The sequence below is a fragment of the Myotis myotis genome, unplaced genomic scaffold, assembly GCF_014108235.1.
Source record: "Myotis myotis isolate mMyoMyo1 unplaced genomic scaffold, mMyoMyo1.p scaffold_m19_p_3, whole genome shotgun sequence".
Classification (NCBI taxonomy): Eukaryota; Metazoa; Chordata; class Mammalia; order Chiroptera; family Vespertilionidae; genus Myotis; species Myotis myotis.
In genome coordinates, this window is record NW_023416335.1 from 151,858,402 (window position 1) to 151,876,583 (window position 18,182).

Genomic DNA, 18,182 nt, shown 5'->3' on the forward strand with positions numbered 1-18,182 from the left:
CTTGTAAGCTAAAAGTCCTCTCAGACTTCTTGACTTGTTTTAAATAACAGCTCTCTATATTTGTGGTGTTCCTACAAACTGTGCTAATTTCAAGTCTGAATGTGTCTGTGGTTGCTGTCTGCTCTTTCTTACATTTAGGGTGGAGCTGTGGGAAGGGGTGTGGGAAAGTGAGCCATTCAACTGGTTTTGTTTGTAAAATGATGATATGGTCCTCAAACAGCTTGAAGATATAGCTTGGCAGAGAATGGTCATGTTGTTGTAGCACAAACAGGTGAGCCAGTGACTCAGACTTTAGGGCAGGGCCAATATAACAACAGCAGACAAAGCTGGCTTATTGGGAATGGTAAGTGAATACTCTCAGGCTGCGAAAGAGACTTTTACTCTATTATCTGCTTTTCAATAACTAAGTAATACAAAGTTTTCCATGAATATCTATTTACTAAACAGGAAGCAACATTTAATATCAGAAAATACCTTTTCAATACAGATCCAGGCCACTGTTGGCAGATCCAGGGTTTTGCCATGATTTGGAGGGGCGGGTGAAGGGTAAGGAAAAGAATTAGATTTTCCCCTGCTACCATTTAATGTAAGTCCCTTCCTTTCCTGGCCTTCTGCTACTTTTTGGGGAGAAGAAAAAAAAGAACTCTAGAATAATTTAAAGCTCATTGTGAGTGGGAGAAGGTCTATCAGGAAGTGGGCATGGCAGACAGTGAGCTGAGTGTGGCATGTGGTACCTATGGGATATCCTTCAGCATGAAGCTGGCTGTACAGAGTTAGAGTTCAGAGAACAGGCAGGGCTGGTGACTAACATTTGAGAGTCACTGCCATTTCTGTTGTGCTGGGGCTATGGGACCTACCCGAGATCACCCAGGGTGAGCATTAGGATGAGGAAAGGGTTGAGGAACTATCTGGCTTGTGTTGTATTGTATTCTGTCATGTTGCATACTTTATTATAACATAAAGGGATGATATAAACTACCTAGTAACAACAATAAAGACAGCAATGATATCTACACATTTATTTTGGTGCTGTTGGAAGCACTTTCTATGTATTAATTCACAACTTTCAAAACAATGCTATTGAGTAGGTATTAGTATTATTATTGTTATTTTACATAAGAGACTGGACATAGAGAAGGCAAGAGACTTGCCTAAGGTCATGCTGTGAGTATGTGATGGGTCTGGCACTAGGGTCCAGGTTTGTTTTAATTCTAGACCGGAGCTCCCAAGTAACATATTGTAACAAATTGTAAGTCTTCCCCCCCCCCCCCCCCCCCCCCCCGCCATCAAATACTTAGTAAGACCCCAGAAGAAAGGTACGGATTATGCCTTACACCTCCATCTGCTCCATATGGCTAAATATGAACTACCGAAGGTTTGATAAATTTAACAAAATGATGAAATAAGTTTAATAAATACTTTGCTATTTTTGTTAAAATATCCCAACCAAACGTTCTCTTGAGTTGGAAAAAGATCATATATAAAATGGCTTAAGATCATTTTGCTCCATCCATCCATGGTTAATAGTATGAGATAAAAAATTAAAAACCTGTGAAAGATGCATTTTGATTAATGAACCATGAGCAAGCTTTGCAAGGACTAGCCTCCATAGAATAACCGCCACCACCACATCCATTTTCTTCGGCAAATAGTACAGAGTGTGTCTCAACTGATGAATGAGGTTTTATTTTTTAATCAGTATCATCATTAATAGATCAATAACACACAAGCTTAGAAGAACCTGCTTCCCAGAGAAGTGTGAAAGCTTCCAGTGGTCAGAAGATTCGATTTCAATCATTTCCTTTGGAAGGTTACTTAATTATTAAAAAGAACAGACAACTCATTCCCCCTTTCCCCTAATACATGCCATTTGGAGGGGAAAAAAATGACTCAGGATTATCTTGTTCTTGATATGAACACCCAATTTGCCCACTCTTACATTTTCACTTGAGAATTAGGAAGTAAATTATTTTTAAATGTATTTTTTCTCCATAGAATATCAGGGAAAACTAAAATACAGTCTGATGGCCATTTGATATTTAAAAAAACCAATTAAATAAAATATTTAACATGTGCACAACTCAAACAAAACGAAGGTCCCTAATGAATGACTGATCAGGACTCCTGCCATTATTTCCCAGTCCCTTTTCTTCTTTAATATCAATTACTGCAGGGCTTTTCTAAAAATCAATTGCTTACAATAATCTTCTCTTTTGAAAGTATATTTGTACTCCTACTTAAAGACAGGAGTCTTAAGACAGTGTGAAGATAACCTATGTGATTCCTTTGTCAGAAATCTCACGCCCGACGCTTGAAATAATATAACATGGAACTCAGCTTCCAGTCAGACTTTCTGTGCTTTGCAAGCACTGCACTGATACTTACATCCCCTTAATTCCAAGCGTTGCAGACTAAGAAGCCAATGTGAACACGAGGGCTCATTACTAAAAAGGAAAAAGGTTTCTGTGTTCACTGACTGGGCTCAACTGAACTTCTCCAATTTGAAAACAAATGATATTACAAAAGGATGTTACGGGTTGCTGAAGGATGAAGAAGATGATGACGACTTTGGTCTTAACAGCTCATGATGTTTCTTTCTATCTCGATAGTTTTCAAAGATTTGGAATTCTGAATTTTGATGGTGCCACTTTAAGAGCCTAATGTAGTTGCTCAGAAATGTTGTAAATCAAAGGATGTATTCGGTCACTGGTAGCCTGCCAAAAGTGAGCAGCAAGACAGGCCAAACACATGTCTGCAGTTATAGTTTCGGCCGTGTACGATCAACTGCGAAATCCTGGGTTAGGCTCTATTTGTTTTTACGACGAAGGCAGTTTCTGGAGCCGTGGGGCCGGTATAAGTCAGAGATATGATTTCTATATAAAAAGTCAGGGCTGTCCCAAGCACACCGTCTGATCCTGTGCTACTAACTTAACTTAGCCAAACCTAGCCTTGGGTTCCTCCATAAGGGCTTGCGGCTGAATTATCTCACTGTGGGACAGGCGCCACAAACTCTCCTACTGTCCTTCGGTGTAAGCCTATTAACACGAACAGGGCTGCATAGAAAGCCAGCAGGCTCACAATGGTCAGCTAAAAGGTGGGGCGTGTTCTTCATGCTTAGTTTTTCTCTGGGCAAAGCTGCCAGTGTCAGCCCCAGGCAGTGACCAACAACTGGGGTGCTGCCAAGCCTCCACGTGGGGCAGGCCCGGAAGCAGAGAGGTCTGCCACCGGCGGGCAGAGGCCAGTGTGCCTGCTGCCACTGGGTGGGAAGTGTCCAGTGTCACATGCAGAATAAATCTCGTCCGGGAAGGCCTGGGACACCTGTCACAGCTTGTGTCACTAGGACACTGGAAATGACTGAAAGGAATTCCAAAGGAAAGAAATCCTGGCTTAGAGTTCATAAGGTACACAGCTCAGCAGCGAAAGAGAATCTGGAGCATGGATTCAGCAAATTGGCTAAAATACAGCCCTAGCTAATAATGGCATGTAAAAGAATATTAACCAGTGGGGCTCTCTCTCCCGGAACATAAGGGAATCTGTGTAGAATGAGTTCCATAAAAGTTTCAGAATGAGATCCCAAGCGTATTAACACACATGTCTGCATGCGGTGCCAAGAATGAATTCACCCTCTGCTTAATTCCGTCCAGCTCGCAATTTCTAAGGTGGTATCCAGTCCGCCAGGGAAGGACTCTGTGCCTAAATATTCATCTACACGTATGATAACCTATGCTTTGGGTCTGGCAGCTGATCTTGGGGCACCAGTGAAATATCAGGCAGTTGTAGAAGATGGAGGGGAAAAGAAGACTGATACTGTGAAGGGGAAAAGAGGAAAAACTGGGACACAACTGCTATGGTAGAACAATTCAAAGGATAAAAAGGTCTTGTTTTCTAAAAGCTGAAACCTCAGTTACAGAAGAGCTGAAAGACTAGTACAGGGAACATTCATGTGTCCTTCACTTAGATTTCCCAATTGAAAACGTTTTGTCACATTAGCCTTATTGAGCTTTCTCTCTCTCTCTTTTCCTGAGCCATTTGGAAAGTAAGTTGCAAACATTATGACACTGAGCAAGCATTTCTTAAGAATAAGGTTCTTGTCCTTCATCACCACACCACCATATATAAGAAAATTAATATTAATTCAATAATATCATCTAACAGTCTATATTTAAATTTCCCAAGTTGTCTTGGAAATGCCTTTTATAACTTTTGCTTTTGGATTCAGAGTCAAATGAAAGTTCATACATTGTGTTTGGTTATTTTATTTTTTTAAGACACTTTTTAGTAGTTTAAATGTTAATTTTTTCCAAGTGAAATTGGCCTTTTAGCTTAGAGTCTGGCATCCTCACTGTAATACAAGGAGCCATAGGTCATGATGACCTTTTTCTGTGTACCAATTCCCTGAGGATAATAGGTCCTTTGGGGAAAACAAGGAAATAAAGTGATAGAAAAACTTCTTTATGGGTAAGGAAGTTTCTAGAATGGTAGGATGCAAGAATTTACATCAAACAGGAGTAATCGGTTTTTGTCCTGAGTTTCTCCCACAACCCAGTCCCCTCATTTCCCACTTCCATACATATTCTCTTTCACTTTTTATAACTTCTAGCAGGATCGAATATGAATAAAAGATAATTAAAGTTACAGACTATGAGGCACTTAAGACAGAGACTTTGCTTATATTAATTTTCCCTTTTAAATTTCCTGAAGATAGAAAAATAGCCAACATTTATATAGCCCCTTTTGCCTATAATCCTTATCCCTGCTCACTTTTCTCATCTGAAATTTATAGTGTCCAGTAAAATATGCAGCTCAGAACAATGACTGACACAGAGAAAGCCTTATAAGTGGTAACTATTGTGTTTTTTGCTATTATCAGATAGAACAATACATTTAGTTAGGTTATTTCTTCACTAAAACCAATGCCTACAGAAAGAAAAAGTCACCTGAACTGGTTTTACTGGTTTCCAGAGTCGAAAAAGGCATTCAATGGGACAAAAATATTGGCCCAATAAAACAAATGGGTGGGGCTGGAGGGGTGGGAAAGTCCAAGAAGGGAGGAAGTGCCGTGGGTGGAGGGAGGGGCGAGGGGGGTCACAGGTGGGGGCTGATGCAGCTCCTTCTGACTTCTCTATGGTTAGGAGCAGCCTGCTCTGCAGATCCTCCCTCGAGAGCTCAGTGGTGGCTGTTCAGCCCTCCCTAGATTTCCCTGTTCTTCCTCAAGGTTAGCGCCAAGCTCATAAAGAAAACAGTTCCAGGGAGAACTTGGTAATTCCAGAAACAGACAAAGCCAAATCTAAACAAACGGTGTCCTCTGCTTCTTAAAGCACAAATCCCCCATCCACACACTTCACGGGATACATACAGGATACGATATATATAATCCACGTCACCTTCCCATCTACTTCACACAACTGACCTTCTCCGAGGGTCCTCTGCAACAAGTCATGCTTGGCTTGAAGTTTGGTGATGAGATTACTACCTTCCAAATATTCTCTGAGTTTCTGCAAAAGGAAAGAGTCATTTTTAACTTTAAAAAGATTTTCAAGCCCTCGCCAGTTTGGCTCAGTGGATAGAGCATCGACCTGCAGACTAAAGGGTCCCGGGTTTGATTCCAGTCAAGGGCATGTACCTTGGTTGCAGACTTCTCCCCGGTTGGGGCGAGTGCAGGAGGCAACCAATCAATGTGTTTCTCTCACATCGATGTTTCCCTCTCTTTCCGTCTTCCACTCTCCCTAAAAATCAATGGAAAAATATCCTCGGGTGAGGATTAACAACAACAACAAAAAAATTCAAGCTCAGCTGATGTGGCTCAGTGGTTGAACCAGGAGGTCATGGTTTGATTCCCGGTCAAGGACACATGCCTATGTTGCAGGCTTGATCCCAAGTGTGAGGGGTGCAGGAGGCAGCCAATTAATGGTTCTCATCATTGATGTTTCTATCTCTTTCTCCCTCTCTGAAATCCATAAAAATATATTAAAAATATATTCCATGTCAAGGGACATCCCGTAGGCTACCTAGAATCCAGCTGCTTTTATCGTGTAGATCCTAGACCCCTGCTATTCAAAGTGTGGTCTGATGGGAGCCTGTTTGAGGTGCAGACCCTCAGGTCCCTCTCTCCCCAGACCTATCGAACCCAGAACCTACATTTTAATAAGTTCTCCTGGGGACACGTGTTTCCATCAAAGTTTAAAAGTTCTATTTTAGTGCTGTCCTCTTTAAATGTGTCTGTATATCAGAATTACTTGAGGAGCTTTGAAAAAGTACTAACTCCTAAGACCTATTCCAGATGGACTGAATCAGAAACCCTGAGGGTAGACAGGGGCCCTTCCTATATAATAAAAGGCTAATGTGCAAATTGTCCCCTCAGGAGTTTGATCGCTTGCTATGACATGTGCTGACCATCAGGGGGCACCACGGAACATGACAGACAACCAGCTGCAGTGGCGGTGGGGAGCTGAGGGAACAAGGGAAGGAGGAGGTGGGGAGGCCGGGAGGTGGGGAGGAGGGGAACCAGGGTACCTGATTGGCCCTGATTGCTGGCCAGGTCTAGGGACCCTACCCATGCAGAAATTTCATGCACAAGGCCTCTAGTCCTATCTAATAAAAGAGAAACATGGTAATTGGCGTATGACCGCTACCCTTCCCATTGGCTAATCAGCGAGATATGCAAATTAACTGCCAGCCAAGATGGCGACCGGCAGCCAGGCAGCTTGAAACTAACATGAGGCTTGCTTGCTTCAGTGACGGAGGACTCCAACGTTCCCCGCCTGCCTTGTTGGCCTCTGAGCCTGCAGTTTAAGAAACATTGCAACAAATATAGAAGCTAAACAAAACCCCAGAAACCAGCTTTCAGCGAGCCGGGATCTCAGAGCTGAAGTTGATACAGAGTTTCGATTATAGAACCTAAACAAACCAGATACCTGCTTTCAGCAGCAGAGGCCTCAGAGCTGGAGCCTCAGAGCTAAAGCTGGCCCAGAATAAAAAGAAAAAGAAAAAAAAGAGCAGTTGGGAGCTTCAGTCCCAGCCTGAAAATAGCCCTCAGCCCCTCACCCAGACTGGCCAGGCACCCCAGTGGGGACCCCCACCCTGAAGGGTGTGTGACCAGCTGCAAACAGCCATCATCCCCTCATCCAGGCTGGCCAGGCATCCCAGTGGGGATCCCCACCCTGAAGGGTGTGTGACCAGCTGCAAACAGCCATCATTCCCTCACCCAGGCTGGCCAGGCACCCCAGTGGGGACCCCCACCCTGATCCAGGACACCCTTCAGGGAAAACCAGCCAGCCCCCACCCATGCACTAGGCCTCTAGTCTATATAGTAAAAGGGTAATATGCCTCCCAGCACCGGGATCAGCGTGACAGGGGGCAACGCCCAAACCCCCTGATCACCCTGCGGCTCTGTGTGTGACAGGGGGCGGGGCCACAACCTCCCTATCGGCCCTGCTCTGTGCCTGACAGGGGAAGGCGCCCCAACCCCCTGATCGGCCCTGCTCTGTCCCTGATAGGGGGGAGCTCCCCAACCCCCTGATCGCCCTGCGGCTCTGTGTGTGACAGGGTGCGGCGCCCCAACGCCCCCACCCCACGGGCCCTGCTCTGTGTGTGATGGGGTGCGGCACCCCAACCACCCCCCACGGGCCCTGCTCTGTGTGTGACAGGGTAGAGCCATAACCTCCCCATGGGCCCTGCCCTGAGTGTGCGAGTGGCGGCACCCCAACCCCCACCCCCCCATGGGCCCTGCTCTGTGAGTGATGGGGTAGAGCCATAACCTCCCCATCGGCCCTGCCCTGAGTATGACAGTGGTGGCGCCCCAACCCCCTGATTGGCCCTGCTCTGTGGGTGATAGAGGGCGGCGCCCCAACCCCCTGATTGGCCCTGCTCTGTGTGTGACAGGGGGAGCTCCCCAATCCCCTGATGGGCCCTGCTCTGTGCATGACAGGGGGCAGCGCCCCAACCCCCTGATTGGGCCTGCTCTGTGCGTGACGGGGGTGGTGCCGCAACCTCCCCATCGACCCTGCCTTGAGAGTGACAGGGGGCGGTGCCCCAACCCCCCAATCGGCCCTACCCTGAGCGTGACTGAGGGTGGCATCGCAACCTCCCGATCTGCCCTGCTCTGTGCACGACAGGGGGTGGCGCCCCAACTCCCCAATGGGCCCTGCTCTGAGCCTGACCAGGGGCTGCACCTAGGGATTAGGCCTGCCCTCTGCCACCCGGGAGCAGGCCTAAGCCAGCAGGTCATTATCTCCCGAGGGGTCCCAGACTGCGAGAGGGCACAGGCCGGGCTGAGGGACCCCCCCCCCCCCACCCCCCGAATGCACAAATTTTTGTGCACCGGGCCTCTAGTATTTTAGTAAAGGACCTAGGTGATTCTAATGGAATTCCAGAAGCAGTGTTTGGGGATCCCAGATCTAAGCTCCAAGCGTGGCTAGGGAAGCAATAGATGGGTGGGAAATGTCCGGCCCAAGGACTGTATAAGGCCTGCGAAATTATTGGGTCTGGTCCTGCGAAGGCATTAGGGATGAGTTAATTAAATGTTTGACCAAATGTAGCAGGCTAATTTTTAAGTTGATAATTTTGTATGGCCCATGAATGATGTTATAAATATCCAAATGGCCCTTGGCAGAAAAAAGGTTCCCCACCCCTGTAATAGACGCACCATGAAGTAGAACTGCTCAGTCTCCTGCTGGTTCGCTCTTCTTTTGGCGATGCTGGGCTTGCTCAGGTAGGTCTCAGAGACGGTGGACTTCACAGACTCCGTGGAGCGGCTGTGCTGGAAGCATTCAGAAACATCATAGTCTTCGATGGTGACCATATCTTGTATGGTCTGCAAGGTGGCTTCGGTCGTTTTCTTGACCTGGGAACAAGAACGTATTTCTCACATTAGTACATAATTTCGTGAATCCCACAAACACGCAGTGAGAATCCATTCTGTCAGCAGAGATGAGGACGCAGGACCTGCCCCAAGAGGTTCAGAGTCTATTAGGGAGTCAGGTAAACAATACCTCATATCACCAATATAAAGGAAAGGCTTTCTTCAAAATTATCCTGAGAACATCACTTTATGTGTGAGTCCTTATAAATCTCACGTATCACTGGGTGTTCACTCAATTACATTTATTTTTTTTCTCTCTTTATTGATTAAGGTATTACATATGTGTCCTTATCCCAACATCCCCCCCCCCCCCCCACTCATGCCTTCACCCCCCTGGTGTCTGTGTCTATTGGTTATGCTCATATTCATGCATACAAGTCCTTTGGTTGATCTCTCCCCCTTACCCCCACCCTCCCCTACCTTCCCTCTGAGGTTTGACATCCTGCTTGATGCTTCTCTGTCTCTGGATCTGTTTTTGTTCATCAGTTTATGTTGTTCATTATATTCCACAAATGAATGAGATCATGTGATATTTATCTTTCTCTGACTGGCTTATTTCGCTTAGCATAATGCTCTCCAGGTCCATCCATGCTATTACAAATGGTAAGAATTCCTTCTTTTTTACTGCAGCATAGTATTCCATTGTGTAGATGTACCACAGTTTTTTAATCCACTCATCTGCTGATAGGCACTTAGGCTGTTTCCAAATCTTAGCTATGGTAAATTGTGCTGCTATGAACATAGGGGTAAATATATCCTTTCTGATTGTGGTTTCTGTTTTCTTGGGATATATTCCTAGAAGTATGATCACTGGGTCAAATGTGAGTTCCATTTTTAGTTTTTTGTCAATTACATTTATTAAAAATAATCTTTTTAATTGAAGTAAAACTACATATAGAAAAATGCACAGCCCAGCCAGCATGGCTCAGTGGTTGAGAGTCAACTTATAAACCAGGAGGTCACGATTCAATTCCTGATCAGGGCACATGACAGGGTTGCAGGCTCAATCCCCAGTAGGGAGTGTGCAGGAGGTAGCTGATCAGTGATTCCCTTTCATCATTAATGTTTCTCTCTCTCCCTTCTCCAAAATCCTATATAATAAAAGCCCAGCGACCATAGTGGCATAACGACCAGAATGACTGCTCGACCAGTTGCTATGAGGTGCATGGACCACCTCTTGGTCCCTCCCCCACCCCCGCCCTGCAGGCTCTGATCACCAGATGGTGAACAGGGAACCAGGGTGGGTGGCGGCAGAGCGGTACTGTGGACTGGCGAGAGGGTGGAAGATGGCCCTGACTGCAGGCTAGGCCTAGGGACCCTACCTGTGCACGATTTTGTGTGCTGGACCTCTAGTCAATAATAAAAATATATTTTAAAAAATGCACAGACTGTAAGTGTATGGTTTGATGAATATCACAAAATAAACACTTATATGACCACCACTCCAATCAAGAAATAGAGTACATTGCAAATATTTTTGTGCTTCTCCCAACCATCACACACCCTTTTGTCCTCTCCAAAGGTATCCACTATCCTGATTTCTAACATCAGATATCAGTTTTTCTCTTTTTGCACTTCAAATAAATGGAATCCTACAGAATTTATGATTTTTATCTTGCTTCTTTTGTTCAACTTTATGTAGTAAGATTTATTCATTTCTTGTGAGTATAGTATTTCATTGCTGAATACTCACTATAAGAATACACCATAATTCATCCCTTTTACTGTTGACAGATGACTTACTTCTAGTTTTGGGCCATTACGAATAATACTGCTATAAGTACGTTTTTGTTGGATCATACATACATGAGTAAAATTGCTTATAGGGTATGCCAGACTGTTTTCCAAAATTATTGTTCTAACTTGTACTCCCACCAGCAAAGTAGGAGACTTCCTGCTCTCCACATCCTCAAGAGTTGGTATCGCCTGCTTCTAAAATTTAAACCACTGTGTTGGTTGCATAATGGCATCTCATTGTGGTTTTAACATGCATTTCTCTGGTGCCTGACATTGAGCATAGTATATGTTTAAGGCAATTTGGATTTCCTCTCTCGGAAACACTTTGTTCAAATCTCTTGTTCAATTTTCTGCAGGTTATGAGTATTTTTCTTACTTATTTGTAATTAGATATGAGTCTTATTAGTTATATGTGTTGTAAATATCTTTTACTACACTGTGCCTTGGCTTTTCACTCTTTTTATAGTGCCCCAATGAGTGGTTTCTTATTTCAATACTAGAGGCCTGATGCATGAAATTTGTGCAAGAGTAGGCCTTCCTTCCCCCGGCTGCCGGCACTGGCGTCCCTCTGGCACCCGGGACCTGGGCTTCCCTCGCAGCCCCAGCTTTTATCTGGAAGGTCGTCCGGAAGGACGTCCGGTCTAATCAGCATATTATGCTTTATTATAGATAATCAATTCACCAATCCTTCCCTTTATGATTCATGTGTTTTGTGTCCTTATTTAAGGAATATTTTTCCTATCTCATGGCCATAAAGATACTGTTCTATGTTAGCTTCCAGGAGCTTTTAAACTTACCTTCCACATTTAGGTTGTACTCTACTTTTGCTTATCAATGTTTAACGCAAATTAATAGCTTTATCCTTTTTCCCAATGTACAGAGTTTAGAATACCTATCTCCTGAATTATATGCTATTTTTTGTAATGTAGTATAAGAGGATATATGCAAAATTTGTATGTATTTAAATGGAAAATATTAGTTGTCATGTATGGTCAGTGCTCATTTGGCTTCATCCATATATTTTATATTCTTTGAACCCTACTCCCTATATTTTTAAGAAATGCATTCCTTTAGAAATTCATTCCAGCATTCTGGTGGTGAACTGTTTTTGTTGATGTGAAAATATCTTTTATTTCACCTTCACTTATGAAAGGTATTTTTCCTAGTTGGCAGTTATTTATTTTCAATACATCAAACATATCACTGTACTTTCTTGTGGCTTCTGTGTTCCTGATGAATGAGAAGCTTGCTGTCAGTCTATCATTATTTTGAATAAGCTTTGTTTTTCTTTCTCCATCTGCTTTTACTAGTTCCATCATGATGTCTTTATGTAAGGATTTTAAAAAATATATTGTACCTGGAATTTTGGGGGGCTTCTTGAATTGTGTGATGTTTTTCATAATCTCTGATAAAATTTCAGTCTTTATCTTTGCAAATATTTTCTCTGATTTCTTTTTTATCATTTTTCATTCTGAGTGTTTATTTAGTATGCTAAACATCACTGTATTCTCCATACTGCTTATCTTTCTCTTCATATTTTCTACCTTTTGTTTTTCCATGCTGTATTTTATTTTCTACTGATTTGTCTTCCACTTTGATAATTTATTCTTCAGCTGTGTCTAATCTGCTGTTAAAACCATCCTCTGATTTATTTATTATTATTATTATTTTTTTTAAAATATATTTTATTGATTTTTTACAGAGAGGAAGGGAGAGGGATAGAGAGTTAGAAACATCGATGAGAGAGAAACATCGATCAGCTGCCTCCTGCACACTCCCCACTGGGGATGTGCCCGCAACCCAGGTACATGCCCTTGACCGGAATCGAACCTGGGACCTTTCAGTCCGCAGGCCGACGCTCCATCCACTGAGCCAAACCGGTTTCGGCAAAACCATCCTCTGATTTATTAATTTGGGTTACTGTTTTCTCAGTTTTAGAATTTCTAAGTGTTTTATTTCCAAATGTGTTACTTCACTGTTTATAGGTTATAGTTCCCTGCTGAAATCTAAGCTTAGTTTTCATCTACTTGAACAGAGTAAGCAGCTCTTTTATAGTTTGTTTCTAAAAATCCCAATATTTGGAGTTTCTACAGTTTGTCTACAGTTATGTCTCTATTGTCTGACATGTCTGGCAATCATGTTTTCTTATCTCCTCATGTGCCTAGTTATTTTTGCTGGACATTTTTTGTAGGGTTATTTGAAATCTAGGGTGAGATTATCAACCTCCAGAAAGAATGTTTGTTTATTTTTTCAAACCATTAGGGGCACTAATATTTAAGAAACACTGGATTTTATTTTTGATAAAAATACTTGATGTTCTTCTTTTATGAACATATAGTTAGTTCCCTGTGTCAGGGGCTTCAGGTTTGGCCATGTATCATGTGAGGCAAGTGAGATGTGAAGAAATCAGCTGAGTGACTCAATCCATCATTATAGGAAGTAGACATATAAACACCATTTAAACAAAACAATATTATAAGTAGTTACTTTAAAGGGGTCAATGGAAGGAAAAGCATACATATATAATACTTTCAAGAATAAAGATTTTTTAAAAAAAGTTCCTGGAGTTGACATCAGCAAGATGGCAAAATCGGAGGTCCCCTGTTCATATCTTTCCACAACAACAATTTGGCAGCCATCCATAGACAAAAGTGCATTTGTGGGAGCTCTTGCAAAATCTTGGTAGAGCCCAAGACTGAGAAGGGCTGATGTGAGAAAGTAGGCCTGTGCCCAGATGGTAGGCTTGCCAACAGTAATCCTGGCTACAGACCCAGAAACAGACCTGTACCCCTGTGAACACAGCTAACATTTTATTTGGCCTTGGTCCACCAGCATCATCCACCAAGGAACCCAGGAGGAGTCACACCACCTGTGCCTTAGGTAAGAGGCCTGCTGACCTTGACACAGATCTAGTCCTTTTTAGCTCTGGTCAGGGAGCTGTCCTACTCTGTGCAGGGACTTGCCAGAAGGCACAGTTGTCCATGCTCTTGGAAACAGACCTGTTGACTCTGGTCCATCAGCAGATCTTGAAGTGGCTCTGTAACTCAGCTCTATGCCCCCCCAGCCTCAGACCAGGAGTAATCCTGCCCATCGAGGGGCCCAATGGGGGACATGGCCATCCATGGTTCCAGAAGAAGGTCCGCCAACCTCATTCTGACTGGAGATCTTGAAGTAGCTCTTTAGCTTGGCTCCAGACAAGCTCAGCTACAATCCAGAAGCAGTTCAGCTTGACAAGGTACCAGGTGAGAGGCACTTCCGTCTGTAATCTGCAGGCAGGCCCGCCAACTTAAGTCCAATTGTGGATAATGAAGTGGCTCTGTAACTTGGTTTCAATACCTCTTAGCAATGATCTATGAGGCCTGCCTGGGGACCCAACAAAAGATTAGCCCATTCGTACACCAAGAGGCAGGCCCACCACCCTTAGTCCAACTTTGGATCTTGAAGCAGCCCTGTAACCTGGATCCAAACCTTCTCAGCAGTGGTCCAGGAGCAGTCTTGCCCACCCAGGGCCCTGGAGGGAGGCAGACCCATCTGTGCCCCTGGAGACAGGCCTGCAGACCTTGGTCCTGGCTGTGGACCCAAGTGGACCCATGACAGTTCCAGCTGTGCTCAGCTGTGGTCTAAGGCTAGTTCTGCCCACAGGGACATGTCCAGTGGCCTGGCAGGTGCCATACCTATTCGAGAACCTGGTAATAGACCTGCTGTCTGTGGACCAACTGTGGACCCTGATGCAGACTCTTGTCCCAGCACCAGACTAACTAACTAAAGTCTTGGAGTACCATCTGCTCAGGGGCCAGACAGGCTCCATGCCCACCTGAGCCCTTGGTAACAGGCCCACTTACTATAGACCCTTCTGTGGACCCAGCAGCTGCCATGTAATTCCTTGTTATTGTCAACAACACTGTTTTTCTTCTCATCTCAATTCTTCCTCAGAAGCAAGAGCGTTCCGATTAAATTTGGAATTGTCAGGAAAAATAAAAGATGAGACAGAAAGCAGCAGACACGGTGGCTGGGACTACATATTATCCCACAGGATACTCTTGACGAAGAATAACACTAGCTTCTGACACACAAGCCATGTTAATAAGTCACAAGGGGGAAGATAATGAGGCAAATATGAAACAGATAATACGAGGCTTGTAATGACTCCCCATTAGCAGCAGGAAAAACACAGTTGGGTGTAGTGGAAGGAGAGGCCAAAAAACGTGGAAAGGAATGACAAAAGAGCCAAAGAATGTACTGCAGTGGAGGCGTGCCCAGGTGGCAAGGACTCTGAGATAATAGTCAAAACCAAAGATGGGGGAGAGGTGACTTCTGTGGATTTGCTCTTTTGCCCCCCCCGCCCCCCCCCCCCAATGCCCAAAACATTACAATCATGGGAGAAAACAGAAAGGTGACTTGGTGGTTTTATTCTCCAAACACACTGTATTAGATTTCTAGGGCTGCCATAAAGTACCACCGGCTGGGCGGTTAACACAACAGAAGTTCATCGCCTCACAATTCTGGAGGCCAGAAGTCTGAGATCAAGGAGACAGCAGGCTTGGTTCCTTCTGAGGGCTGTGAGCGAGAGACCTGTCCCAAGGCGGCCCCCTTGGCTGGAGGATGGCCATCTTCTCTGTCCCTTCACATTGTCCTCTATGCTTCTGTGTCCACATTTCCCCTTTTTATAAGGACACAGTTTTATTGGGTTAGACACCACCCTAACGACCTCGTCTTCAAATAAGGCCATATTATGAATTATGTGTCAACACATGAATTTGGGGGGAACACAATTGAACACATACCACACTATCTTATAGCAGCAATTTTCAATCTTTTTCATCTCATGGCACACATAAGCTAATTACTAAAATTCTGTGGCACACCAAAAAATACATTTTTTTGCCGATCTGACAAAAAAAAGGTATAATTTTTATTCATTCACACCAGATGGCTATTGTTGTGTTGGCTATTGTCATTTTTTACTTTGACAATCTAAGGGAAAAGAGGTCAGTGACTGACTAAATAGGTACTGCATATTTTAAAAATCCTTACGGCACACAGGTTGAAAATCGCTGTGTTATATAGCACTGTGCTTGCACCTTGCACCTGGTGCAGGCCTACTGGTCCTTTACCACTCATCATTCCATCTGTGAAGGTGACCCCAGAACTGCCTTCCCTTCCCCACCTCTCTACTCCTTACCATCACTGACCTTGGATGTATGTCAATTACAGTACTGTATCATTTCAGATGTATTAAAAATCAGCAGAAAGAGACCGTATACACATGTACACACAGAGCAATTGGATAAATGTCAGAGTTAATTAGGGTGCAAAACTTCCTGTCAGCACAGGCCACAGAAGGCAGGGACAGAGTCTAAGCATCTTGCCATGGCTTTCCCTCGCTCCTGGTTACCCTAACAGGGGGGTACAGATGCTAGTGACACTGTCTATGCTGGGAAAACAGTCCAATTTTTGCTCCCCCCAAGCTTTTGGGGAGGGGTCTACCGCCATTCCAGAGGAATTCACACTAATAATTCATATATTTGCATTTAGGGGAATGTTTACAAAAACTCCTGACTTTTGAACAAAATTCATTATCAGCAATGATACAACTCAATCCAAAGAAGAAACCATCATCGTTGCCAGGGCTCTCTGAACGACATCCGGCCTTCAGCTGTGTCTCAGAAAGCTCGTTCTCCTGCGGTCCACCCTGACTCGGATTTACTGACCCATCTGGGAGGATGTGATACTCGGCGTGGTCTGAAGAGCAAGAGGCCAACAATTATGAGACACGGTTCTCATAAGCACCGACCATGCTGCTTAGAGGACTATGTTTTCCATCTGTCAGGGGAGCAGCGTGAGGTCAGACACAGCCTGCAAATCTTTCTATCTTCACTCACGAGCACGCTGCCTGGAACACAGCAGACGAGCCAAAAAGTTCATTGAACGAGTTGAAATCCTCCTCCTTTCAAATCCGCAGATGCCAAAGCAACGGTCAGCACACCCCATAAGGTGTGGTTTCTTTGCTGACAGCCATCCTGAGCCCTGCCACTTCTTTGGGGTACCCTACCACGTGACTCACATTCAGAGTCTTTCTAGAAACTCTCCTCACTCCACTTGGTATTCTTCTGGATCAAGGCCCTCCCTTCAGTGAGTTAAAGCTCAGTTGACACTACGCACACCTATACTTTTTATATACTTCTTCTAAAAATATGTGTTTTCAGTGAAAGACAGTTGATCCTGTTTTCCACTTTGGCCAAGATGATGCTGTCATTTAAGGAATAAGTGGCAGTTGTCTTTTACTTAGGCTTTTACTGTTAACCTCATCAGTAGAAGGTTACAGGCAAGAGCTACTTAAATAAGTAAAAATGAAGTTAAAGCCACAGAAACCATCAGAAACAGCAATTATGACCCAGTGGTTATCAAGCTCCACATCTTATACCAAGTCTTCAAAGGATTTGACAATTGCCTTTAAGGGTTTGGTCACTGATTTACATGGCTTGAGATTCTGCTGCAGTCATTGGTACTATGGGAAAATTTGGAGGGAAATGTGACTTTTCTACATCATAACCAAAATAACGCTTACTTCTCATCAATTACCCAGGCCATAAAATTTGTCTCAAATGTTTGCCTAAAATTGTTTTCATTATGGTTGAAAATATCCTGTGAACGGACTATATTTTTGGGAATAGTCTGTGAAAAGCTCCCTAGTAAACTGTTGGTGAAAGAGTTTAAGTGATACTAAGAACATTTACATGGGCTCTCACTTCATTAAACCTTGTTGTGAATTAATTAAGGCTTTTGTCTTTTCCATTCCTTTCAGGGGATAAATCTATAACGTAAGAGAGACTTGTTTATACGTCATAGCACAGAAGTGACATGCTTATAAAACTTGATTTTCTTGGCCAAATATTGGGACAGGTGGTCTGAAAATGGGACGAGCTACTTAAAACTAAGACTGTGCTAAAAATATGAAAGGCATAATTTCTTTAGCTATGCAATTCATCTTCCTTTTCTTCGGCTGTCTGTAGATAAGGTAGGAAAGAAGAAGTCTAAGAAAAGGGAAATGCAATCTATGGGAACTACTCCAGAGGCTGGCTGTGAAAGAAACGACAGGAATGACCCCTAAACTGAAATCCTCATGACCAAGGTTAAAAGTAAACTTTAAGAGTTTGGAAAATGTTTATAGGGAGAAAGGTAAAATGATCGTTTACATTTAGGTTGCTTTTAGTGTTTTAGTGTTATCTTTTTAAACCAAAGAACTTATATGCATATATGCATAACCCATGGACCCAGACAATAGGGTGGTGAAGGCCTGGGGCCGGGGTGGGCGGCTGTGGGGTAGGTGCAGGCTAGAAAGGGTCAATGGGGGAAAAAAAAAGACACGGGTAATACTGTCAACAATAAAGATTTCAAAAATTAAAATAATAAAAAATAAAGTTTATCTTTTAAAGTAATATTTATTAATGTTTCAGATATAAAGTTATACTTTGAAGTAAGAAAAAGAAAACAAAAAAATTGGGAATAAAGTTGTTTCTGCTCTGTTTCTCTGTGCACAACACATGGCGGACACTAATATTTGTTGACTGGCTGACTGGACGTG

General features: G+C 43.6%; 1 protein-coding gene across 3 annotated transcripts in view; it reads right to left on the reverse strand.

Annotated features, from left to right (window-relative positions):
• SRGAP1 (SLIT-ROBO Rho GTPase activating protein 1) overlaps positions 1 to 18,182 on the reverse strand; it is a 277,626-nt gene that overhangs the window by 50,793 nt on the left and 208,651 nt on the right. For all 3 annotated transcript variants that reach the window (XM_036299100.1, XM_036299101.1, XM_036299103.1), the window contains exons 9-10: positions 8,645 to 8,842; positions 5,411 to 5,495 (exon numbers count right to left, since the gene is read on the reverse strand). In XM_036299100.1, the coding sequence (XP_036154993.1) occupies positions 5,411 to 5,495; positions 8,645 to 8,842 (283 nt within the window). The remainder of the gene's footprint in view (positions 1 to 5,410; positions 5,496 to 8,644; positions 8,843 to 18,182) is intronic.